The following is a 27,755-nucleotide window of genomic DNA, read 5'->3' as shown; positions in this document are numbered from 1 at the left end:
CAAGCAAATGCCAAGCCCACCATGAAATGGTTTAAGCAGTGTAGGGCAGGACTTTTCTTGGAAATGGTGTCCCCAGAGGAGGGTGTGTTACGTTTCTTCAAGGGTCTTTTCAAAAAGACTCCTATCTGTAAGTGAGAAGAACTATGCCGAGTACTGACAACGAAGGGAAAAGTAGGTCTGCAACCAAAGAGCTCTTTCAGGATGGTCGAGCATTTCAATTTCTAGATTTAAAACGTCTCAGCAGGTTTAGCAGAACAGGGTAGGTACATCAAACCAGTCCCGCTACTTTTTAGGTGGGAGCAACAAGGCCGCCTGCCCCCTCCTTTCGAGTACGATTTCCGAAGGGACCTCACAAGACTCACCACCCTCTTTTTACCCAGTTAACAGAGGCAGTGGGCGGCCGCCCAGCAGTGAGCAGCGGCTGCTAGCGCCGCCACCGAGGGTGTGGCGCTCGCCGAGGACCGCGGGAGGGAGAGGGGGCGGCGCGGCTGGGCGGGGCGAGGAGGGGGGCTGCGGGGCGCGAGCGGAGGGACTCGGGAATCGACCGCCTCCCGCCCCACCCGGCGCCGCCCCAGTCACCTCGCTCTGCGGCCACCCGGCACCAGGAGCAGTCCCAGGCGGCGGCGCGACGGTCCCCGCCATGTCTGCAGCCATGAGGCAGAGGTTCGACCAGTTCCTTCACCAGAAGAACTGCATGACTGACATCTTGGCCAAGCTCGAGGCCAAGACCGGCGTGAACCGGAGCTACATGGCCCTCGGTGAGTGTGGGGCTGCGGCCCGCGGGATCCCGCCGCTTGCCCGGCCCGGGAGCGGCTGTCGCATCGCAGCTGGGACCACGGGCTCGGTGACAGACGGGGGTGAGTGGCGTCGTCGGGGACAGAAGTGGCCGCCTGGACAGGCCAGGGGCCAGAGACCTCGCCCGGGGCGGCCCGGTGGCGGAGCGCCCGGGACGTGGGGCCGGGGACCGGCCGGCGCTGACGTGTCTGCCCTGCGGCCCAGTGTCCTGTGCCTGTGGCCGAGCGCAGAGCTGACGCCGAGTGGCGGGGTCCCCGTGGCGGAGTACCGGGTCCTAGCCAGACCCTCCGCGGAGTTGGGCGCGGGACGGGAGGGGCTGCGGGCAGGCGCCGGAATCCCGGCCTGCCCAGACGCTCCGGGAAGGAAGCGGGGCTCCTGCAGCTGGTGCGCAGTGTGGCGTGGGGCCCCTTGCGGGAGGGACGGGGGAAGGAAGGGCACAAAGGTGCGGCCTGCCAGTATCCCCAGACCAAAGGCAAAGCCCCGAGAAGGCGCGGGCCCAGCCTCGGTGCGGTTTTTCTCCAGTGCCTAGAACGGGCCAAGCTTTGCGGTGTTGGCGGGGGCTGCCCGGCTGGAGCGCCTGTGTGCCACCCGACCCACTTCCCTCCTCGTGTCTGCAGGTGTCATCGGGCTGGTGGCTTTGTACCTGGTGTTCGGTTATGGAGCCTCTCTCCTCTGCAACCTGATAGGATTTGGTTACCCAGCCTACGTCTCGTAAGTGGCTCCCCCTGCAACCGTCCCTTCCTCCCCTTCACTCCCCTTCCCCCATCCAGAACTGTTCTAGTTGCTGTACCATCCCCATTTCCCTGGGAGAGTGGTCAGAGGACCAAAGAGTAGTAACTGACTGCTTAAGGTTACATATTTTAGAGCTTTACCTTGACACCTGATCTCCCGATGACTAGCCGAAATGTATATTTCATCAGGTTAAACTGGCGGAGTGTATGCCTTCTAACAGCTGCACAAATGAAAGGCAGAGCAAAGTCGACCTTTACTGGTGGGACGATCTCAACGGGTACAGAGAGCCGATTCTTTCTCCCTAATAATTATTTCAGTGTGTATTTCATCTTATATTTATGTACACAGTAAATCCCCATCAATTAGAGCTTCTTTAATTCAGAAGTAATGTTAATTCAGACACTGGGGAGAATTTTGTCTTCTTCTTTTTTTTTTTTTTTGTCTTCTTTATATTAAAAAGGCTCGCCACTTATTACAGGCAAACGGGAAACACTTACCCTAGTATAAAAACAAAAACAAACCTTATAAAATGCATCCCTAATATATCTCCTTGGTTATATAAATGACCCATCTATATAATTAATCTAAATGGCAAGTGAATCTTATCAGATTACGATCTGACTTTTCTGCTAGCTGAGGCTGTTTTTACTCTACAGTGTGTTTGATTTGAAAATATTCTACAATTTCATTTTTCCATTCATTCAATAGGAATTATGCTTCCCCACAAATAAATTTTGTTGTATTCTACAGTTCTTCCCAAGAAAGCTGGTGGGTTTTACTTCTATTGAATTGGTCTGTACAACTTTCCTCAACCACAGGGATTAAAAAAAAAAAGGAAGAAAATATTTCAGCTGGAAGGCTAAGACACCAGTAACACATTATTACGACTGTGTCTATCCTAGGCCCGGCTAGAATTTAATATATGACTAGAAAGGGGAAATGTGTTTTAGAAAAAGTTCGGACTTGAAAAATTAAATCGAAATTACGTAAGTAGTAATTACTGAGTTAGTCTGGTACAGACCCTTAGTGGCTCCAGAAAATCTAGCTACATATAGGACACTACTTGCTTTTGAATTTGGAGATCCTCTCCACATTATCGGCTAAAGTACCATCCACACTGTTTGTGTATACCAAACAATTCTGAAGACAGACCAGAAAAACTGGTTTGACTTTCAGATCAATGAAAAAGTTATAAGAATAGTAGTTCTCCATAAAATAATAGATGGTGTAGATAGAAAGTTTGTAGGCAACACTGGTTCAAAATGGCTTGCACATCACTGTGTCTGTGATAATGGACAAAATAACCAGGTAGAACATTCCTTTACTTTTCTTCTGTTTGTGTATTCTACTTGGAAGAGTTCTTTTAGTAATAAAGATTTTGAAGCATTTTTCAAGTTTGTGCTTCAGATCTTATTGATCACATTTAATAACTGCCTAGCTGCTTGAATTGTTTTGAACTAGGGAAGACTGTGGATCTTTAAAAATACTGAAGAGCATAAAAAACATTTTTTCCACATCTGTGCTATTAGGTGAGTAATCTTGTGAGAAACATAACCTTGTCTGTTGGTGTGATTAGATGATTGATATGGGCTTTAGAAAAGTAAAAATCTGTTTCTGGGTGGGATGTATAGATCCATGTATGTGGAAGTGGATGTGACTGAAGGCAGACAGGGCTTGGACATGCTTTTCTTTGACCTAGTGGATTAATTCTAGCAGGAGCCACTTTGTTTGTCTGTTTTTAAATTAATTTTTATTAGAGTATAGTTGCTTTACAATGTTGTGTTAGTTTCTGCTGTGCAACAAACTGAATCAGTTATACGTATACATATACCTCTTAGATTTCCTTCCCATTTAGGTCACCATAGAGCATTGAGTAGAGTTCCCTGTGCTATTCAGTAGGCTCTCATTAGTTATCTATTTTACACATAGTAGTGTCTGTATGTCAATCCCAGTCTCCCAGTCCATCCCACCTTGCCCTTCCCCGCTTGGTAACCATAAGTTTGTTCTCTACATGTGACTCTTTCTAGCAGGAGCCATTTTTAAAGTCATATTTTAAAAGTAATTTCAAGCAAGTCAATTTCAGTTTTTTATCATTTGTTTGAACTCATTCTTTCATTCATTTTCTACATAGTCAATTGAATATTATTGGCTCTCTTTATTTACAAGAAGCTAAGTGTTCGTGCCTATTGCTAGGAATTCTGTGAAATGGTAGAGATGGTCATGTATCTGAGTAGTTCAGGTAAGTGGGTTTTATATATTTTAGAATTTTTTTATTCACCAAGTAGATACACTTTTCTATCTGAGTATTCTGAGGCAAAGTGACATTTGTAGTAATAGGAGTTGGAAGAGTATTAAAAATCTAAAAAAGGGGATTTAATGATTTAAATAAACATTCAGGAAACAATTTATGAGTATCTCTAGATTAGTATTTATTCATAGGATGCTTCCTTTTGGTACAACCAGCTTTTACCTTTAAAATGAATACAAGATCCTATTATCATAAGGGAATTAAGTGAAGGTTGGTCTCTGGGTGCTTGGATTTTTCACTAAAACAGTGCTTCTCAGCCTTGGCTGCCCATTGGAATTATCTGAGGAGCCTTAAAAAGTGCTGATGCCTGGGCCCTATCCCCAAAGATTCTGATGTAATTGGTCTGGGGTGCAGCCTGGGTTTTGGAATTTTTAAAAGAGTCTCATGTGCAGCCCATGCTGAGAAGCCCTGCTGTAGAGCAGCAGCATAACCTGCGCTTGTTACACTTGAAGAGGGGGTGAAAGGGGCAGAAGAACAGCCTGCTAACCCTGGGAATAGTCCACAGGCCCACCTGGCCTCTGCTTTGTGAAGGAGGTTCAAGGACACATGGGATTGTGTGCACAGTAAAAGCACGCAGACCCCCAGTTAGTAAACATTCAGGCAATCACGGTTATATTAGTCAAATCAAGTCTGTTCATTGCTTAACTGATGTAACTGTACAATTGTCAGAAAGAAAGTCCTTGTAAGTGGTACTATTAGTAGCACCACAATCAGTGTTACTTAAGATGTGATCTGTGACCACTTTAATTGTTCTCCTTGTCTCTTGGAATTCTCCCCAGCCAGAGTTATTTTTAAAAATACAGGTTCATCTCTTTGTTTTTAAAAATACAGGTTCATCTATTTAGCAAACATCAAATGCCAACCATGCACCAGACACTGTGGCAGCACCTCAGATACACCAGGGACTAAGTTGGGCATACTCCCCATCTTTGCATGACTAGTCTACAGGGTAGACTGCAATAAATAGTAAAGTAGTGACAGTGTGGTGAGCCCTCCACAGAGCACCCGCAGGGAGCTGTGGTAGAGATTAACAGGAGGGGCCCCCTGTAGGTATTTATCTGAGCTACTATTTGAGTAAAGACTTGAGGGATGAGAAGCTGCCCGCTGAGAGCAGAGTCAGGCAGAGGGAGCAGCGAATGCCAGGCCCTGGGCAGCCAGGCGTTTGGGCCGTTGAAGGACCTGGTGCGTTGGAAGCTCTGAGAGGGAAGAGGGGCGAAGGAGGACCAGAGAGGTGCAGGTGCCATCAGGCACAGCTGGTGGCTGGCACACCAAGTGTGCATTTTATTCCAGGTAGCTGTGGGGAGTTTGCATGTTTTCTGATTGCCTTGGATGGGTTCTAAGTAGGAGGTGACATGTTACAATGTACATTTTAAGGTCATTCTGTCTGCTGTGATTCCTGGAAGGAATTGGTGATCCTGCCAAACTATTGCTAATAGTCCTTCCTTTCTCACCTTTCAGCTTTTGCTCCTGCTGCTTCCTTTCCTTGGGCCACCATAGAGTGGCCCACAGATTGTGCTTAATGGTCAGTGATAGGCTTAGAGGCTGCAGGGTGCAGAAGTGAAATAAGGAAAAGCCTATTTGGCTTCGTAGCTTTTCTCGTGACTCACTACCTGGGGAAATCTGTGGGTGGGGCTCAGGTGCACCTGGCTTCACACCAGGCCTTGTCATGTTGGAGCACTAGACAGCTGGAGGCCTGGCTGGCCCTCGGGGCGGGGCAACCCGTGCCTTATCAGGTAGCCCCTTCCTACTGGTTACTCTTATTTTCTGTGTATATCATTTCCCTTTGAGAGCAGGGCCATTAATCCTCTACCTCTAAGTTTCCAGACTTTTTGGCCACCCTTTATAGGCAATTTGAAATATAATTCCAGACTTCTCATTACCAAGAGCTGTTGACAGAATGACTTTAATCTCCCTACTTCCTTCTATTTCTGATAAGAGAAGGCAGACTACTGCATAATAATAGGAACGTTTATTATTACAGCTGACCTGCCCCTCCCCCCATTTTTTGCTGAGATATAATTTCCATGCAACCCTTTTAAAGTGTACAATTCAGTGGTTAGTATGAAGTTTTGCAACCATCACTGCTTTCTTTTTTTTAATAAATAAATTTATTTTAAAAAAAAGATGATGCAGGAAATATAACAGAAGCAGAAGTAAGATCTCACCCAACAATTTTTATGTAATGTTAAATATAGCATTACCATTAAAATATCTCCAAGGATTTTTAATCTTTTTTGTATAAATAACTTTCACTGCTCTTAAGTTTATGATCCCCTCTCCCAACTATTATTCTCAGGTCAAAAAAACAATGAAAGTCGTCTAACAAATAAACCCTTAACAGCCACCACGTGTGTTACTTTTATAAGAAAATTACTGAAATTTTGAGAAAAATAAGGTAAAATAAACTGGAATCTAGAAAATGCATGACACAAAAACTAAACTGTGATCCCTTGTGTTTAAAAATCTTAAAAAATTGTTTTTAGCTCTGGTGGAGTTCCAGATCCACCCCATTTTTCTCTCACACATTATTACGAAGAGAAACTACTCCAAAATAAAAATAATAATGTCGTGCATACTAAATACAGTCTTTAAAATATGTTCCACATAAGAGCTCTTCCAAAGAAAAGCCACAAATTTCCTTTAATATGGAAAGTAAGAGTTCCAGGCAAGTATCTCTTTTGTAACAGTAAGTCTCTCTTAACAGTTTTAATATCCAGGTTTTATAAAACTATTGGCAAAAAAAAAAAAAAAAAAAAAGCATGAATAGGTATCTTGCTAAGTATCAGCATCTAAGGAATTTATTAATAATACACATGGGGCTTTCCTGGTGGGGTAGTGGTTAAGAATCTGCCTACCAGTGCAGGGGACACAGGTTCGAGCTCTGGTCCGGGAAGATCCCACATGCCGTGGAGCAACTAAGCCCGTGCGCCACAACTACTGAAGCCCGTGTGCCTAGAGCCCACGCTCCGCAACAAGAGAAGCCACTGCAATGAGAAGCCCGCACACCGCAACGAAGAGTAGCCCCTGCTCACCACAACTAGGGGAAGCCTGTGCGCAGCAACAAAGACCAAAAGCAGCCCAAAATAAATTAATTTATAAAAAAATAAAATAAAAATACTCATTATTTCAGGCCCTACGTATTTATACATCTCCCTTGTTTGACTTAAACAGGATAAACATTCAAGTCTAAGAAATATTGTTCCTAACATGGACACCAAAAAGAAGATTCCTATAATAAAATGTTGCCTACTTTTACAGGTTTCACACATTCTCCACAGTAAATGAACATTCATTCATATTGCCAATGCAATTTTTGTTCTCTATCCATTATCATAAATTATAAAACGTATGTCCCATCAGTTTGCAAAAAGTATGATGGAATAGTAGAATTAAAGATTCCACAGGTTTTTCTTTTTATATTAAAGCCAACTACCCATCTCTTCAGTTTAACTCTTTAACCTCCTTCAAAACCTGTCTAAACTCCTAAACCTAGAACTCTAGTGAGCAAAAGGCTAGAAGCACTTCAGGTGCCAATTAGAAAATACCTGGTCAGGGCTTCCCTGGTGGCACAGTGGTTGAGAGTCCGCCTGCCGATGCAGGGGACACAGGTTTGTGCCCTGGTCCGGGAAGATCCCACATGCCGCGGAGCGGCTGGGCCCGTGAGCCATGGCTGCTGAGCCTGCGCATCCGGAGCCTGTGCTCCGCAACGGGAGAGGCCACAACAGTGAGAGGCCCGCGTACCGCAAAAAAACCCAAACAAACAAACAAAAAGAAAATACCTGGTCATTTGCTCTTATCGTTTACACTATACCAAGAATATGATTTACTAACAATGTACTACATTAAAATGATAAAATTCTGTAATAAAGGCATTGTAACTATCAACTATATCAAAATAATAGAATTTTTCTTGTATCCCAATATTTAGTACATTTGGCCTGTGTAGGAGATCTGGCTGCATCTTTACATAAGACAGCCATGAGAGTATAATCATCACAGAGTGACCAGCGGTTTCTAAGTACCATGACCTCTCCTTGCTCTACCCTCTGAATTTCCCCCCAAAATAGGGCTCCCTCAGCCTAATGACTGCAACTATCTACCATTCCCATAGTCAAGTCTCATGGGTCAGATAAAGATAAAGTGGCAGGGCATGTAATATTGAAGGAATGACCCAAGATGCCTCTTACCCAGTCTCTCCACAATAATTTTATACTCTTATTTTCCATCTTGTACCTTTATACCCAGCCCTCTGGCGACCCTGCCCCAGTCAACCCACAGGTACAGAAATGAAAGGAAGTTTGAGCTCCCAAGAGAAAAAGTTATTTTGATTTCTGTTGCCACATGATGAAAATCTAGAGGCATTTAACATGAAAATATTGTTATACCTAGCAGACGGGTTCCATATGAATATACTTCAAGTACGTCAGTGTTTAAATAAGCTGCTGTTGACTAGTATGGAAATCTAAGAATTTATAACATTAAAACCTCAAATATATTTCCTTATAGAGAAACAATCAGACTAGTGTACATTTATAATACAGTCAATTTGTAGCTGAGAAATGCCTCTACTAAGATATGTAAACCTTATTCAAGTGCATTTATAATACTCAAAAGTACACTATATATAAAAAAAAAATCACAGGACAGTCTTACTAACATCCCCCCCCATTGCCTCAAAAATTTTATAATTCAACTTAAACATATTCAAGAAAAAAAACAGTCAGGTCCATTAAAAAAAAAAAAAGACAAACCTTTACATATAAAAATTAGTACCTGATCCATCTGTTCCTGAACCAGATCTGACAGACGCATCTGTGAAGGAAATGGATTCAGAATCAGAGTCGCTAGCCTCACTTCAGGTGTCATAAACATTTCCCTCTTCCTTCTGGTCTCTCTCATCCTGTTCATCTTCCTCCTCCTCCTCCTCCTCCTCCTCTCCATCGTCATCCACCTCTTCATCTTCCTCTGCATCTTCTTCTGATTCTTCATCTTCTTCCGCATCTTCCACCCCTTCCTCCTCATTCTCAGTGTTGTTGCCTTACTCATCAGAAGAACCAGTGCTGCCAGTCTCATGGTCAGAGCCATATTCTTCAGAGTTCACTTCCTCCTTAGAAGACTGGCTGCATCTGCTTGCACGTCTGTCCACTTCAAGCCCAGTTCTCTCAGAGCCATCTGGCATAAGGGATTTGACCCTCCTTTCAGGATCCCTTTTCCGCAGACATGTTTTTTCAGGTTGACTTTTATAAGGTTCTCTGGAGGCACTGCTTGACAAACGAATTTTCCGATCAGCTTCTAGATGATTGTTTCAGATCTTTGATATTCCTCATTTTTATACTCTGTGACTGACTCCTTTTGTACTAACCATTCTTTTTTTTTTTTTTTTTTTTTTTTTTTGCGGTACGCAGGCCTCTCACTGTTGTGGCCTCTCCCGTTGCGGAGCACAGGCTCCGGACGCGCAGGCTCAGCGGCCATGGCTCACGGGCCCAGCCGCTCTGCGGCATGTGGGATCTTCCTGGACTGGGGCACGAACCCGTGTCCCCTGCATCAGCAGTCGGACTCTCAACCACTGTGCCACCAGGGAAGCCCTGCACTAACCATTCTTTTGTTATTGCTAACTGATGAGCTCAGTGACTTAGAAATCAATTGTCTTGAATGAACAGAAGGCTTTTGTCGCTTTGTGTCAGTAGATTCCATTTGGTCACTTTTTCTTTGTGAACCCTTTTTCTCATTTTTATCTTGTTCACTCTCTGGATTTTGGAGTTCATTATCCTGTTCTGGTACTTCAGTCAAAATATCATCTAGAACATTAAGTTCTCCATCTGCTAGTGTTGGAAGGGCTCCTGCAGAGGTGGGGGGTGGCTGTGGCTCACCACGGGGACAAGGACACTGGCAGCAGAAATTCTGGGAGGTACTTCTTGGTGTGGGCCCTCCTGGAGTCTCCATTACCGCTTTCTAATTCCAAAACATGTTTATCACCCCAAAGGAAACCCTGTACCCGTTAGCAGTCATTCTCCATTTCTTCTACACCCCAGTCCTCAGAAACCACCAATCTACTTTCTGTCTCTATGGATTTGCCTGTTCTGGACATTTCATATAAATGGAATCATATAATACGTGGTTTTTGGTTTCTGGGGCGGCCCTGCTTTGAATGGCACAAAAGCCATTCTGAGAGACCTCTCGGGGAGTGTGCTTTGCTGCACCGTCACATACACAAAATCAGAGCCCGAGACCGAAGGTAACTGCCTCCCAGTGGTCCCAGAATGTGGAGGCTGCTCCTGTCCCTGCTTCTTTATTCAAGTGTAGTTATGACAGAAGTCTAATGACTTTGTTTTCTATTTTTATCTTTGCCCTGCAGAGAAGGGAAAGGAGGAGGGTTGTCTTTTTGTCCAACTCAGCCATCTTTTCGTTTAAAATTCTATTAAAACGTCTGTTACTTTTCCTCTCATTTATTTCGTATGTTTCTTAAGGATCAGGTGGCCACCTTCCTGGGACTATCAGAGGTGGGCCTTAGAGATCAAACATGTAGTCTGATCACTTTTCAAAAGACTGAGGGACAGAGAGAGTTAGAAGGTTTTCCAAGGTCACACAGAGGCTAGACTTGTAACTGAGGGCTCCAGACCTACACAGAAATGTGAAAGCACATTTAGGCATATTTTAGTACCAAGCTTGAAAAGATTAAATATGCTTGGAGTCCAGAATTTTAATGTCTGTATTTAATGTTTGGCAACACTTTTCAAATCTGATACCCACTTTAGTGATGTGTCATTTTATCTTCTGTGTGTCCTCACCAGCCCATTTTAGCCTTTTGCTATCAGTACAAAGAGTGTTACTGCTTTTAGGTCTTTGCACGGCTGCTGAACACCGGTGTAGCCCTTAATTTAATAAATACTTAAATATCTCTGTTTAAGTGCTTTATAAATATACCTTATTTAATCCTCATAACAACCCTATGATACAGGTATTATGATTATTCCCATTTTACAGGTGAGGAAACAGAGAAAGAAGTAACTTGATTAAGGTCTCATAACAGTAGACGGTGACACTGATATTTAAACCTAGGGAGTTTGGCCCCAAAACCCATGTTTTTAACTTTTCGTTATATTGCTTCCCATATGGCTCTTCAGGTGTCCCACAGATACATGCCATAACCTTATATAGAGATGAAAATTAACTACTGATGTAACTTTTTCTTTTATCAGTTTGACACTGTCAATACAAATACATGACCTTCATGCAGTGTAGTTCTCAAATAAGGTACTACCATCCCAAATCATATATCTGCACACATAGTCATTTGCAGTGTTTTGTGAACATGAGTTAGAATATATTACTAACAAGTTCTTTCTCTTGTTGGCCGTGGTACAGCATTGATTTACAACAGCAGCAATATAGCTCATCATGTGCAGAGACCTGCTTTTTTTTTAAGCAGTGCAGTGCATGCCCATCTGAAGATGACACACTGCATTGTATCTCCTGAGGAAATGCAGCCTTGTCTTTAGGTCTTTGTCAGGAGGCAACGAATCTCAAGGGGGAGATGTTTGGGGATGGTCCCTATGAGGTCAGATCAGAAAAGGGGATCGTGAGGGAGAATATTTGAAGGAGACAGTCAAAATAACTACAAGAGTTGTAAGACAGTCTACCACAAGTAAAAGCTACAACATCTTAGCAAATGATGCACAGCAGATAACATGAGGGAATATAGGTTAAAAAGGGTTGAAATCTACTTATTTACAGTTTGCAATGACAGATTCCTGAACAGGTTCACTACCCAGAGGAGAATTTGAGAAAGTCGCCATGGTTCTGACTCATGGTTCTGAACCACTTTCTGTTTCTCAAGAGCAAGTCATCTGAAGCAGAGCTAGGCTCCCCTAATGTTGCTGGAGGATGTGTATTTGTGGTTGTCTTCATGGACTCATTAGTAAGGGGTGTGTTTGTTTTCTTGTGTTTTTTAAAGAACTTGTAATTATCTTATTTTTTTTTCTCTTTTTTACTCATGAGCATTTGGGAGCAGATATATTTTCTACTAAGCTGCTAATGTTCCTATTACACCAGCTTTTCTCTCTGCAACTGTGTGTTCTTTGTTGCTAGCGCTTTAGGGCATAGCAGCTCATGCCCACACTTTCCTTCTCTGGGTAGTGTGAAGCACATGCACATTTTCTGGCCTACTGGGCACTTGGACCAAAAATACAACTGGCATTCTTTAAATGCCTTAAGCAACAGTGTAGTCGTAAACATTTAAACATTTACCTTTGTCAGCTTTTTGCTGGTTGTGTTTTCACTAAGTATTATGGCTAGCATTACTGAACTATTTTAAAAGGAAGGAGTTGTGGAGAAAACTTAAATGTAGATAATTAAAGCCAGCATTTTGGTTATGTTTTTGTTTTTTTCCCTTTGCCTGTGAGAAAAGAAAGTTTTGAGGAGCAAATAAGATTTAAACAGTTTATTCATGATCTAGTTTCTGGGCTCTAAAGCAGTTGTGGAGGGCGATCTCATTCCTAAGACTCTGTTCTGGAGTGTTCCCTATGAACTTTAATGAACTTTTTTTGTTCTCTTTATGGAGGCCCTGGAGATAGGGTCTATTTGTCCTTCTGAGCTGCCTCCCTCCGCCACCCCCCCCCCCACCCCGTACCGTCCTAGAGCTCTCTTTTTTAGGACTTTGAATGAGAACTCTGTTTTTCAACTTAATATCCTCAGATAGTATTTAAAACAAATATAAATACTTATGGGCCATTTTAAGATATTTAGTACCTATCAATAATATTACCAAGTAATTAATTTTTCGAATAAATGATTATAGCAGAAGTTTAAAAACAATTTCAAAAATTGCTAATGAAATTACTTTTGTAGCAGTTGAAATATAAGCAGGGGGTGCAGAAACCTATCCTGATTTCATTCTAACACTCCCTGATTCCTGGGAGTGGAAGAATCAGGGAGTGGAGCTATCAGGCGTCCCTCTCACATGGCTACTATATATATCCTGCAGCTTCTGGTAGTTTGGCCAGGTGATCTAGTTAAGGGATCACTTACACGTCAGAGGTAACTCTGGACTGCTGTCTACATCTTGATGCGGCCCTCTTTTGTCTGGGAAAGGTCAGTTTAGGTTGTTCTTATGCAGGTTGTGAGGGTGCTTGAGCCTAAGTTAAATTTTCCGATGCCAGACCTGACATACATATTATATATACAGAGCCATCAATTTTATTGACAGAGGGTTGTCCCAGTAGGATTTGCATCTGCTGTTTGTTTGTTTACTGAAGTATAGTTGATTTACAAAGTTGTGTTAGTGATTGCAATGTGGTGTACAGCAAAGTGATTCAGTTTTACATGTATATTCTTTTCCATTATGGTTTATTACAAGATATTGAATATAGTTCCCTGTGCTATGCAGTAGGACCTTGTTGTTTGCATCTGCTATTTTATTGCTTCAGGCGTTCATCTTTTTTAACTGTCTATTGAATAGTCTAAATGCATTCTGTTTTGAGTTATAAAATGTTAGCTAGGAGAGGTCTTAGAGATCAGGCTGCTGGGGCTATAGCTATCTTTAACAGATTTGGAAACCGAGGAGACAAAATGAAGTTTTATGGCTCAGGTCACAAGTCTGTTGAGGCAAAGCCAGGCGTAGGTGTAGGGGTGCCTGACTCCCCTGGCCTGCCCACTGCCAGCATTCCTCATGCTTTATATTCGACTGTGACTGAAGCTTCCATTTTGCATTAAAAAACAAAATGGTGAACAGTTGACAAATAAGATCAGTGTAATTAAACACCAAAATATTTGACCAGTAAATGACTGCTTTTGGTTTTTTTGTAATTTAATCTCCGCTAGAGATGTTTTACAGACTCATCTTAAAATGCATTTGCTTGTGAATTTACCTTATATTATGCATTTCATTAAGTCAGTCATCTTATACTGTAGGAGAACACTATTAAAAATGAAAGGAGCATGGTATATTTTTTCATTGTTCTTGTATAGTCATCTTATAGTTTCTACATATTTAAGAGGCATATTTGCTGCTAGTGATTGTATCTTTTTTGGTGTGGGGAGGAGGATTGGGCATGATATAAACAGTAAATAAGCAAATTGGTTTTATTGTATGTTTAGTTTTTTCCCTTTGTTTGTTTGCTCTCTTGCTCTGTTGGTTCTCTCTCTTGCTTTGAAAGCACACCTACTCTGCAGTGAAAAACAAGTGTACTTTTCTGAGTGCCCATAGTTTCTGACCTTTTTTCCATGAAGAAGAAAAGTCTTTTCCTTACTGGCATGGAAATAAAATACTGTTCATGTCTTAAAATGTGTGATTTTTTTCCTTCTAATTTGACACACTGTATGTGTCAAATAATATTTGCAATGGCAGACTGCTAAACAGAGGTAATAGGAAATAGGAAAATTATTTTGAGCTATCAGGAATTCCTGCTTCCCATTCTCTAATAAACACAGCCAAAAGCAGTCCTACACGTAGTGGGCACTGTGGATGGTCACACTGTGTGTCTGCTGTATCAGAAAGGATTATAAACATTATGGTCTGTATTCTTCATATTCATGCTTCAAAGACTCTACCTTGAACTCTGGAATATTTGTTATTAAACATAACTTACCACGTTAGAAATAAAACAAAGCAAATGGACCAGAAGTAGATTCCTTTCTGTTCTTTACCAACAGCACACCTCAAAGCTTTTTATTGTTATAGGTTTTTTTCATGAACTGCTTTTTTTGATGTCCTGTCTGGTAATATAATCAACTCATTAAAATTAAAATCCTATTGATGACTACAGCTGGTTTCAGTAGTAAAGCCAGTGGTCTGAAGACATATAATATTACTTAATTTTATATCATTTGGCTAGTATGAACTGTAGTGGCTAAGTTACATATGAACCATGTACAGTACAGGTAGTGTGTACCTAAGTTTCTTTGGTATGAGTGATCAGAAAACATATGTACATGGACCTGATAATTACTAGTTGAATTAACCCCTGGGGAAATAGGTTAACTTTTATAATACTCAATTTTCTCAAATGTAAAAGGAAGGGATAAGTTAAACTCTAGCACAGGATCAAGATTTTAGTAAGTGTTTAATTAAGTGTGGCTACTTTTGATTAACATACAAAGAGGAAAACTGACAATCATTGTCATGGTTGTCTAACTCCATGTCATTGAACTTTAAATGATTAAGGAAGAACCTCCCAAGTAGTATTTTCTTTCACTTATTTTTTTCGCTTACTCTTTTTCTGTTCCTTATCTTACTTTTTCCTGTACTTAGATCAGCAGCTTAAGGCTTCGTTATTCTAAGGCGCAATAAAGTACCATAAAGTTTTCTTCTTCCAAGTTATAAATATGGCTAGTGGTTTTCTTCTCTTTTGGTACAGTGGTATACATGTTCCTAAGCCCTGGGCATGGTTTAACGAACAATTTTTAAATATTAAACCTATTTTTTACTTGTCTTGTTTCCATTGAGACTTCCAGTTTCCCATAACTCCTTCATTGGACCCCTCCCCACACACACGTGTGCTGCTTACTTAAGAATGGAATGATCTTTTGACTGTTTTTGACTTTATGTCCTTGAGCATCACTGTTTTGGCCCCAGAGCTTCAGTACGGTGTCAGTGCATGGTCAATGCTCGGCGTATGCTTGCATCCAAAAGAGTCTGTCACTGACAGTTGCGGTGGATTACCTAGACAGGGCCTCTCTGGCCATTTCACTTCACCCCCCACCACTAAGAATTGAGTGGAGAAAAGTAGAGCCAGTTAGGGTTTTGGTTTGTACTGACGGTAAACAATCTTACTTATTTTTTTCATTTCCTTTTTATCTTAAGAAAAATTTTAACAAAGAAGATTAAGCCAGACAGTCTTATTCCCTGTTAGAAGCTACCTTTAAAGTAAACCATTTGGAATACAGGACATAGGAATAAATAATTGCAAAACTTCTCAGTGAGCTTTTTGTGTTTGTCATCTATCTTATGCTTCTCCTTCATTGTAGACATAGATGTATATAATACTAAATATAACATACACACAGTTTATCCTTCATACTATTGTAGGAAATTGACATTTTTCAACTTAATGACATGAATGAAGGTTTTGAAATACCCATTAACCAGGAATAACCTTTGAGTCTGAAAAAGTTAATATAGTGTTAAAAATGCTTAATTTATAACTACATCAAAGTAAGAGAATGCAACATCCATCCAATGATAAATATAACTAAAGTTGTCATTGATGGAAGAAGAAAATCTCAGTAACAAATATCTATGACATATCTCAAAGGCTTAGAAAACATGGCTTTCCTCCACGTATCTGCTTTTCCTATTTGCTAGTTTTAATTTCTTAATGATATAACGATAGAATATTTATAATAGTAAATATTAGGTAAAAGTTGGGTAGCAGGGCTTCCCTGGTGGCGCAGTGGTTGAGAGTCCGCCTGCCGATGGCGGGGACACGGGTTTGTGCCCTGGTCCGGGAAGATCCCACAGGCCGCGGAGCGGCTGGGCCCGTGAGCCATGGCCGCTGAGCCTGTGTGTCTGGAGCCTGTGCTCTGCCACAGGAGAGGCCACAACAGTGAGAGGCCCACGTACCGCGAAAAAAAAAAAAAAAAAAAAAGTTGGGTAGCATATTATTTGACATATTGTTTATATTTGTTAATTGCTTATACCTCTGAAAGCTATTTACATGTTACACATAATAAACATGGACTTTGTCCTAAAAAGACAAGAATTAGAAACAGAAATATAAATACTAAAGGTTGTACCAAAGGTTGGTACAATTCATATATAGAAAAGCATTTTTATCTATTTTGCTTACTAATAGCATGAATCTGAATTAAGAGGATGTGCGTAAAGGTGAATGTTTCCCTGATGGATGTGTTGTGTCTGAAATAATTCTAAAAATAGTATGGAGGGTTATCTCTTTCCTGCCCTCCTACGTGAGCATTAACTGTAAACAATGATATATTTAATCAATAGATAAAACCTCAGTAAGGGAAGCAGAGCTGTTTCTGACAGTTACCTAGATATCTAAATATCTAACGTAAATTTGGTTTAGAAAGCTTTTGGTGGGGCCACTCACCTTTTATATCAGGGTTCAGTCAGCTGCTTCCATCAACAGTGGCCTGAACCACTGAATTATCTAGCATAATAAGAAGTCTGGAGGTTGATATTCCAGGGCTGGGACAGCAGATGTTCAGGCTTTTTTTCTGGTGACCTTGGAGTGCTGGCTTTCCTGCCCATGCCCATAGCTCCAAGGTATCACAAGACTGTTGCCTCCGTTAATGATTTTTGAACTAGTTCATCTCTAAAATACCTTCCTTTTGCCTCACAAAATTATTTAAACCCCCTGGACTGTCCTTAGTTTACATGATTTCGTTCTAATAAAGTACTCAGGGGACTTGCAGTTTAGTGGTGCCTGTGGGTCAAAGCATATTTAGGTTCTCTGAATGATGACTCTTAATTTGGGAGGGAGAGAATGCTGGTAGCCCAGGACCATATCTGCTCAAACTTTGGTTTCTTCACACATGTTTAACGCTATCCTTTGGCCATTTTAAGTTCGTGATCTTACGTTTAGAAAAAACAGCAAAGAAAGAAAGAGATGAGCCAACAAGGTAGAGTCAGCCAGTACCCAGTCACTGGCGCTGGGTGGTCTGGACAAGGGCTGGCCAGTGGTTACCTCCCTATCAGTACCAATCCGATACCAGCATCAAGACTTTTGGCCAGTCCTCCCCTGTAGCATGGGCCTGAAAACTGTTTTCAGCGGCGTCCAAATTTGTTGCCATTGACCTGCAAATAGGATTTTTGGATTTCAGCTAACCATTTACTCTCTGTAGCATTTGGGATTTGGAGAGTGAGGTACAATTCATGAGTAATTCCCCTAATCATCCTTTAGCCTTATTAACAATGCTGTTAATCCTTTACCCATTCTACTTAGCCAGAAGGACTGGAGTGTTCTTATTGCTCTTTTCTTTTTAATCTCTTGCCTCTCTATGATAATAATAAACTATCACCACCATATTATAGTTACTACCTAATGTAATATTTCTGAGTGCTTACCCTGTTTAAGTGCTTAACATGTATCAACTAAGTTAATCTTCACAGCAACACAATGAGGTTTATCATCTCTACTTGACAGATGAGCACACTGAGGCCCAGAATAACTTGCCCACGGTCACGTATTGGGTTGGCCAAAAGGTTCATTCGGTTGATGAATACGTTGTTCAATAAAGTTCTTGGTGAAAATGAAAAATGTGTCTACTTAAAACCAAATGACCTTTTCGGCCAACCAATACCTAGTAAGTGGTAGAACCAGGATACAAAGCTGCAAGCCAAGAATGGTGAAATGATGTAAAGCCAGGTGAGCACTGGGAAGAAATGAAGGGAAAAGCCTGGCTCTTTCATAGTTCAGTGTAATTAATAATTTTTTGATAGTTTGCTTTGTTTAAGGAGGAAATCAGAATGAGTCAATTGCATGTGATGGGCCGTGTGACTTTCTTTTCTCCCTCTGTGCCTTTCTGTGTGTATTGAAGCCCTTTTAATGCCCTAAAACACAATAGATTGTGTCTGATCATTGTTAGAGAGGTTTGTTTGTTAGAAAATCACGAGCTGTTTCCTCAAGAGAGAAATTAAATAAATGTGTCTGATGTTCACTTTAGTGTGTTTTTTTTTGTTTTTTTTTTTAAAGAAGATGTTGGGGGTAGGAGTTTATTTATTTATTTATTTATTTTTGCTATGTTGCGTCTTCATTTCTGTGCGAGGGCTTTCTCTAGTTGTGGCAAGCGGGGGCCGCTCTTCATCGCGGTGCGTGGGCCTCTCACTGTCGAGGCCTCTCTTGTTGCAGAGCACAGGCTCCAGACGCGCAGGCTCAGTAGTTGTGGCTCATGGGACTAGTTGCTCCGCCGCATGTGGGATCCTCCCAGACCGGGCCTCGAACCCATGTCCCCTGCATTAGCAGACAGATTCTCAACCACTGCACCACCAAGGAAGCCCAGTGTGTGTTTTTAACAAAGCCCTAAAGAGAGACCTAGTCTCATAGGAGAAAGTAGTTGTATAAAGTCTGGTGCCCTGGGCTTCCCTGGTGGCGCAGTGGTTGGGAGTCCGCCTGCCGATGCAGGGGACGCGGGTTCGTGCCCCAGTTCGGGAGGATCCCACGTGCCAAGGAGCGGCTGGGCCCGTGGGCCATGGCTGCTGGGCCTGCGCGTCCGGAGCCTGTGCTCCGCGGCGGGAGAGGCCGCGGCGGTGAGAGGCCCGCGTACCGCATAAAAAAAAAAAGTCTGGTGCCCTGTGGTTTTTTTTCCTTCCAAACAAATATTTTTCCTCACTTTCATTATTTAAAGTAGTACATGCTATATATGTATAACTGATTCACTTTGCTGTACACCTGAAACAAACACAACATTGTAAATCAACTGTACTTAAATTAAAAAAAAAAATAGTACATGAGAGCAGACTCACAGAGAATAAACTAGTGGCTACCAGTGGGGACAGGGACGGGGGGTGGGGCAATATAGGGGTAGGGGATTAAGAGGTACAAACTGTTAGGTATAAAATAAGCTATAAGAATATATTGTACAACACAAGGAATATAGCCAATATTTTATAATAACTATAAATGGCATATAACCTTTAAAAATTGTGAATCTCTGTACTGTACACTTGTAACTTATATAATATTGTACACCGGCTGTACCTTAATTAAAAAAAATAACACATACTCATTGTAAAGATCTTAAAAAAGTAAAATTCTACAATCCCAATACTCAGGATTAACTGTATACAACTTGAAATATATATTTCTGAATACCATTCTTGGTCTGTAAACACATGCAAATATATCTTCCTTTTTTCTTTTAAACACAAAATTAGTGATCTCTTTTGACACAAAACTATATCTTGGACATCTTTTCCTGTTACTGTCCTTTTCAAAGGCTTCAGAATATTTCATTGTATGGATATACCTAAATTTATTTAAACAGTCCATTCTGCCCTTAAAAAAATGTGTAAACACATGCTTCTATAATCGTTTTTTTCTATAATCTTTTAGTTTGAGTTGAAATTCATTTTAATATCACTCTTTCTTCTTTGAACTTCATTTTTTGTGTCTATAAAATGTGGAATTTGAACTAGTTCTTTAAGATATCTTCCAGTTCAACATTCTACAATTTCTAATTTGCTCAGTGAATTTTTAGAACTGCTAGCTGCTCCCATAATATTGCCAACCATCTTCCTCACCCTAGGCCCATCTCCTGCTCACCCAGGCCTTGCTTCCTTTTGCCACCTGCTTGAGGGAGGTGAAGCTCTGCCTCTAGAACATGGCAGGTGGCTCAGGAGAGAATAAGGAGCCACAGCTCTGGGCTTAGGTGGCCAGGCTTTGGGCCAGTGGTGAGAATGTGGCAGTAACAGTGGGCAGAGAGCAATGTAAGACCATGGTGCCCGTCTTTTGTGAATGTGTCCTTCCCAAACCCCTGGGAGTAGTTCTGAGCCCAAGGTCACTGCTGACACCTGCCATTTGAAGACGAGGTGGCACTAGAGAGATAGTGGCCCAGGACTTTGGAGAGAGTGGTGGAATTGCTGTCAGCTGCCGTTGGGACAGTTTCAGAGCTCCTCTAGGATTGAGCTTTTCTTCTCTCTTGGCTTCTCATTCATTGCTGGAAAGGGGTGGCCTCCCCTCTGGCTATAGCTGATGGGACCCAAATCAATCATTTTGATTTTCTGTCCTAGAAATGACATGACGAAGTGGTACTGAAACTGGAACTTGTAGCTAGTGATTCTGAAACTTGGCTGTGTGTTAGGATCGCCTGCGTATGTTTCTAAAAGCACATACCTGTGCTGTACATGGTAGAGTTTGAGTCACTAGATCTGAAGAAGGACCTGGGCGTGTATAGTTTTGAAAAGTTCCCAAGGTGGATGTGGATCATCATCTAAGTTTGAGAACCAGCCCAACCTTTTTGGCACCAGGGACTGGTTTCGTGGAAGACAGTTTTTCCATGGACGGGGCGGGGGATGGTTCGAGCGGTAATGTGAGCGACAGGGAGTGATGGGGAGCAGAAGATGAAGCTTCAGTCGCTCACCTGCTGCTCCCCTCCAACTGTGTGGTGCGGTTCCTAACAGGCCACGGACTGGTACCCAGTCCACGGCCCGGGGGTTGGGGCACCAACTCAGAATACCATCCTGTTCACTTTTTTTAAATGATTAATTAATTTATTTATTTTTGGCTGTGTTGGGTCTTCATTGCTGTGCGTGGGCTTCCTCTAGTTGGAGCGAGCGGGGGCTACTCTTCCTTGCGGTGCGCAGGCTTCTCATTGTAGTGGCTCCTCTTGTTGCAGAGCACGGGCTGTAGGCGCTCAAGCTTCAGTAGTTGTGGCTCACGGGCTCTAGAGTGCAGCCTCAGTAGTTGTGGTGCACGGGCTTAGTTGCTCCATGGCATGTGGGATCTTCCTGGAGCAGGGCTTGAACCCATATCCCCTGCATTGGCAGGTGGATTCTTAACCACTGAGCCACCAGGGAAGTCCCATCCTGTTCACTTCTAATGATCCCCCCACCTCAAGGAAGCAGGATGGAGGGTGGAATGGTCCTTTAGGAATCTGGATGTTGAGACTATGACCTTTTCTCCTGTTTGCTCTGTGCCCAAGTTAACCTTTCTAAGCCTTGATTTTCTCCAACAGAGAACTCTGGTTCCTTCCAAAAGTAAGATTATGACCTCCTTTTGTATTTATATTTATGCAATAAATATTTAGTAGCTGCCCACTTAGCACCAGACACTTTGCTAAGTGCTGTGCAGTCGGGTAGTGAGTGGTTCTCCCAATTAGGAAAACAGCTTGGGATAGAGAAACAGACACAGGCTTTGTTGGAGTTAGTCTTGGGTGTAAACCCAGTCTCTGCTGTTGCAGCTGGGTGCCCTGCAACGTTATTTTTCTTCCCTAAGCCTCAGTTTCTTCCTCTCAAAAATGAGAATAACGTTACCTATTCCATAGGGCTATTCTGAAGGTTATATTAAATAATTATTAGGTTCCTACCCTTCCCATTCTTTAGCTTTGCCACTTTGGCTAAAGACCAAAAACTACACATGACCTAAGGATAGAGACCGCATCTTAGGATTTCTTGAATCCCCTGTGTTGCCTGAAAAGTTGATACATCCTCATTCTGATACGCGAGTTGAAATACCATTTAGCATAGGTACATGGCAGTAGAGCACATTGTCAAAGAATCACCCATGTGCAGAGGGCCAAATTCGAAGGCTTCTCCACACCAACAAGCAATTCTCAGATGCCAGCAGAGAGTCTGAGAGTTCAACTCAGTTCTGTCACCTTCTACCCGGAGATAGAATCAAATTGCCCAGGTAAAGGGCTCAGTCCAACAAGACTGCCTTCCACTTCAGACACCAGTAACAAGCCTGGGTTGTTAACCTGTGCTTCTGACCAACTGGCTATAAATCAGAGGTCCCGACGTCCCCCTCTTCAGGTTCAATTAGAATGGCTCACAGAACTCAGGAAAACCGTTTACTCACTAGATTACCAATATATTATAAAAGGAAACAAATCGATAGCCAGATGAAGAGATACATAGGCGAGGTCCCAAACAAAGGAACTTTTGTCCTCATGGAGTTTGCGGTCCAGCATGAGTAGCACAAGGAAGCATTGTGGTTCCCCAACATGGAAGCTCTCTGAAAAGGGACAAAAAGCTGTCCTTTGGGGTTTTATGGAGGCTTCATTACATAGTCATGACTGACTAAATCATTGGCCGTTGGTGATCGATTTAACCTCCAGCCCCTTCCCCTCCCCAGAGGTCAGTGATGGGACTGAAAGTTCCAGCCCTCTAATCACATAGTTGGCTCCAGGGATGTCCAGCTCCCCTCCTTATGTGCTTTATAAAAGTCACCTCATTAACATAACAAAAGACACCTTTATCCCTCTCAACACTTCAGAAATTGCAAGGGTTTGGGGAGCTGTGCAGGAACCTGGATGAAGACCAAATATATAGGAGAACTATATTTTGGTCTTTGGAATGACCAAATATATATTTTGCTTATAAATCACAATTTTGCATCCACGCATTTGGACAAGACAGTATATACGTAAATAGCGTTCAGGAAATCCCGGTATTAAGCGCTTTTCTTCTTACCTCTTTGAGTCTTAGGTTCCTCAACTGTACACTGAGTGGGTTAGACTATCTTCTGTGTTCTTTCTTGTTCTGACTAGCTTATGATGTTATGACATGTAGACACATTTTAAAAAATGAACATTGTGGTATTTTTAATTAAAACAGTAATTAACTGCTTCAATAATAGAAGTTCTATTTAAAAATTCTCTTTACCTTAATGAGACTCTGTGATCTTTTCCTATCTTTTTTCCCAGGCCTTGCTTTTCTACAAAGTTGTGTTCAATATGTGTGCTCAATTTTGAGTTCTTCCTACTTTTCAGTGTTACTATAGAGTGTTCCAAGTGTATCAGCATGGAAACTTCTGAATTCATATTGTTGATAAGTTAGGGAGCTTATTCCTTGAGAGACTGAACTTGAACTGTTAGTTTTTCTGTTTTTGAATCTGTGGATCTTGACTAACATCTTAAAAATAATGACATAACAGGGCTTCCCTGGTGGCGCAGTGGTTGAGAATCTGCCTGCTAATGCAGGGGACACAGGTTCGAGCCCTGGTCTGGGAGGATCCCATATGCCACGGAGCAACTAGGCCCGTGAGCCACAACTACTGAGCCTGCGCGTCTGGAGCCTGTGCTCCGCAACAAGAGAGGCTGCGATAGTGAGAGGCCCACGCACCGCGATGAAGAGTGGCCCCCGCTTGCCACAACTAGAGAAAGCCCTCGCACAGAAACAAGACACAACACAGCCAAAAATAAATAAAATAAATAAATAAAAATAATAATAATGACATAACAGTTTTCCAAGGCAATATTAAAGCAAAAAAACCCAAATGGGACCTAATCAAACTTATAAGCTTTTGCACAGCAAAGGAAACCATCAGCAAAATGAAAAGATAGAATAAAGAATGGGAGAAAATATTTGCAGACAATACGACTGACAAGGGATTAATTTCCCAAATATACAAACAGCTCATACAACTCAATAACAAAAAAACAAACAACCCAATTAAAAATGGGCAGAACCTTATATAGACATTTCTCCAAAGAAGACATACAGATGGCCACTAGGTACATGAAAAGATACTCAACATTATTAATTATTAGAGAAACGCAAATCAAAATTACAATGAGGTACCATCTCATACCAGTCAGGATGGCCATCATTAAAAAGTCCACAAATAACAAATGCTGGAGAGGGTGTGGAGAAAAGGGAACCCTCCTACACTGTTGGTGGGAGTGTAAATTGTGCAGCCACTATGGAAAACAGTGTGGAGATTCCTCAAAAAACTAAAAATAGAGTTGCCATATGATCCAGCCATCCCACTCTTGGGCATATATCCAGATAAAACTATAATTGGAAAAGATATGCATATCCCAGTGTTCATAGCAGCACTATTCACAATAGCCAAAGCATGGAAGCAACTTAAATATCCATCAACAGATGAATGGATAAAGAAGATGTGGTGTGTGTCTGTGTATATCTATCTATCTATCTATCTACATATATCTATATATACACAATGGAATATTACTCAGCCATAAAAAAGAACGAAACAATGCCATTTTCAGCAACATGGATGGACCTAGAGATTATCATACTAAGTGAAGTCAGACAGAGAAAGACAAATACCATATGATATCACTTATATGTGGAATCTAAAATATGACACAGATGAACTTATCTACAAAACAGAAACAGACACACAGACATAGAGAACAGACTTGTGGTTGCCAAGGGGGAGTGGGGGTGGGGAGGGATAAATTAGGAGTTTGGGATTAGCAGATACAAACTATTATATATAAAATAGATAAACAACAACAAGGTCCTACTGTATAGCACAGGGAACTACATTCAATGTCTTATAATAAATTATAATGGAAACGAATATTAAAAAGTATATATACATACACATATATATAACTGAATCACTTCGCTATACAGCAGAAACTAACACAACATTGTAAATCAACTACAATAAAAAAATAATAATGACATAGAATGGAATTGAAAATATCAGTGGTTTCATAAATGTTTGTTTCAGTTGAATTTGTGTGTGGATGTGTGTTTGCTGTTTAGTCATGGACTGCTTTGGTTCCCACAACTAAGACCTTAAGTGAAATATAACTATGTATCCCCTCTGCCCAGGATGGATGTGTAAGAAACAAGTTTTTACCGTAATGATAACTTTAAAAATCCACTTAAATATAAATAGGTAAACCATATTCTATACCAAATAAAGCGCAGAGGGGAAAAAAACCTTACGTGTAAAGGGTATACATTTTTTAGTTCTTTGGTTCACATGCTTGCCTACGCTTTTCCTTTGGCCTTCTATTACATCAGCTAGCTTCTACCTGAGGAAAGCTAAAACACAAACACAGTCCACATGTGAGAAGCCATTATTTTATAATTAGCTGCCTTTAATTCATTTTATGATTCTGTGTTTATTCTTGACGTTCAAAGCAGCATTCATTTAATCACTCCCTCCTCTCCTTTTCCTCATTAGCAGTCATCTCATTCAGCTATAACTTTTCCCTGCTCAGTCATCTTCTTAAAACACTCATGCAGGCACTCACACCTACACACACAGCTACTTCCAATTAATTCAGAGGCTTTCTTAGGGGATGACTCAGCATGATTCATCAGCCTGTCTCTTTGGTGAACCCGTGTTACCAAGTAGCCAATGTATTTTTAATAGTTAACCCATCGCATAGGCTAAACAAGATTCAGGTTTCTTCTAGTTTACTGTTGTAGTCCAGCTCAGTTACAATAAGTATCCAGGCATGTATTAGGATAGGATAAAAGATTATGGAATTGAGGTTTAGAATGAAAGGATTCCCAGGACTGGAAGAAATTCCTGTGATTCAGAAGTAAAAGAAGGTTATTTTAAATTTAGTTCTATTCATTTACAGAGTAAATTTTGTTTAAGCAGTAGTTGATACTGAGAAAGTCATATTAACTGATAAGAGGAGGAAAGGTCACAGCCTGAGGATCACATAATGTCAGTCGAAACCAAATGGACACCATGATGTTTGTTTTCACCTCTTTGTAATGAAGTGTGTTGTGAACTTTGGACAGTGCCTAAACTATGTTCCAGAAGGTCTTTTATGGAATGCCTCCTCACCATGATGTACTTCAGTTCTTAAAAGTGCATAAGAACTGAGTTACATGAGTGAATTATTGATATATCCCTAGTGGCAGGACCCCACTTGAGAGTGGGGATTACTCTAGTTCCCAGTCATTGGTGGTATTTCCTGGAGCCTTGGTGGAGACTCAAGCAGAGTAGAGATCCAGGGGACAACTGGTGCTGGTTTCTCTGGTAACCAGAGAACTGGTAACAGGTAGTTATAATGGCTTGTCCTGACATCTCTACATTGCTGCCTGTTTTCATGTTGTACTTTTGCATCTAGTGACATGATGCATACATTTGCCTGAGTTTCTCAGTTGGTGTTGGAGGGCAGCTGTGAAAGTATGTTTGAAAATGTCTCATTGAGATCTTACTACTTGATACACTTGGTTTTGTATTGCCTTTCAGAATTAAAGCGATAGAGAGTCCGAACAAAGAAGATGATACCCAGTGGCTGACCTACTGGGTAGTGTATGGTGTGTTCAGCATTGCCGAATTCTTCTCTGACCTCTTCCTGTCATGGTTCCCCTTCTACTACATGCTGAAGGTACGTTGGCTTTCCTGAACTGCCATTTTCTTCCATCTGTGTTTTTGCTTTGCGCCCTACCCCTGAAATAAACTCCATCTCAGGACCTCTATACAAGGAATAGGAACAGATGCTTGAATGTTGGACATCTGTGGCTCTGCCTTAGATTAATAAACAGGAAGACAGGATTCAACATGTCTAACTTATTTTGTATATTATCTTGGAAACAGCCAAAGCAATTGTATCTTTACAATGTGTTTGATAGTAATAAAAGATGGAAATACCGTGAACTAGCACAAGCATTGCTCTTTGCCAAGATCCTCTCTTCATGCTCTGTTGTCTGTGTTTGATGCGTCAACATTGCAAATTTTACCAGGTCATCAGTCACTCACAGTGGTGTGCTGGAGTCATTATTTCTGGAAAAAAATACTTATTTCTTAATCGGTTTGGAAAAAGCAGACGTGAAACGGCCTCTCTGAGGAAGTCATTTTAATAACTCTGGCAGGTGCAGTAGTCTGGGATCAGCCCTGCCAAGCGTTGTTTGCCAGAGAACTCTCCTCGGCTACTACTGTGTGAGGAAAGGGAGTAGGACGTTGAACTCGTCCCTAATGGCACCTGTATCACCTCCAGCCTTGGCCTCCAAGGCACATGACAATGAAAAGTTTGCATCTTTTGATAGAGTGGTTGGTTCTTTTTCTCTAAATGGGACAGACTGTCTTCAGTTGATTCCTCAGGTGTCTTCCGTGGAAGAGGCTTGCTTCCGGTTAGTTGCATAGGTTGTAAATAGTTCCTCAGGTTCACCGACCCAGACTTCCCAAGCTGCCGAGGGTGGTGAGTCCAGCTCTTATGAATTCTGGGTCCTCTTCTTTTCCCTCATACTCTTAAGTATTTGCTTTAGTAAGGGTTACACATGACATAGTTTAAAGACTCAAATAGCTCTGGAAGAGTTTTGATGATCTACACTCCTGCCCCTTATATTGCCTTTCCTTAAAAGCAACCGCTGTCCCTTCATTTATGACAGATTATTTTGTCATTTACCTCTGTTTCTAAATAATATCCTTGTTTAGTTACCTTTTAATTTTTATGTTTTACACGTTAGCTCTTTTATTTATTTATTTCGCTGCGCCAGGTCTTAGTTGTGGCATATCTGCGGGATCTAGTTTCCTGACAAGGGATAGAACCTGGGCCCCCTGCATTGGGAGCA

The 27,755-nt window shown here is 41.6% G+C and overlaps 1 protein-coding gene across 1 annotated transcript in view; it reads left to right on the top strand.

Annotated features, from left to right (window-relative positions):
• Positions 1-508: 508 nt before the first annotated feature.
• REEP5 (receptor accessory protein 5) overlaps positions 509-27,755 on the top strand; it is a 43,445-nt gene continuing 16,198 nt past the window's right edge. Inside the window, exons 1-3 of the mRNA XM_060009023.2 lie at positions 509-758; positions 1,413-1,506; positions 26,434-26,572. Coding sequence (XP_059865006.1) covers positions 641-758; positions 1,413-1,506; positions 26,434-26,572 — 351 coding nt within the window. The 5' untranslated portion in view covers positions 509-640. The remainder of the gene's footprint in view (positions 759-1,412; positions 1,507-26,433; positions 26,573-27,755) is intronic.

This window comes from Delphinus delphis, chromosome 3 (assembly GCF_949987515.2).
Source record: "Delphinus delphis chromosome 3, mDelDel1.2, whole genome shotgun sequence".
Classification (NCBI taxonomy): domain Eukaryota; kingdom Metazoa; phylum Chordata; class Mammalia; order Artiodactyla; family Delphinidae; genus Delphinus; species Delphinus delphis.
The sequence above is the reverse complement of the archived record's forward strand: the minus strand, read 5'-3'. Positions and strand labels throughout refer to the sequence as shown.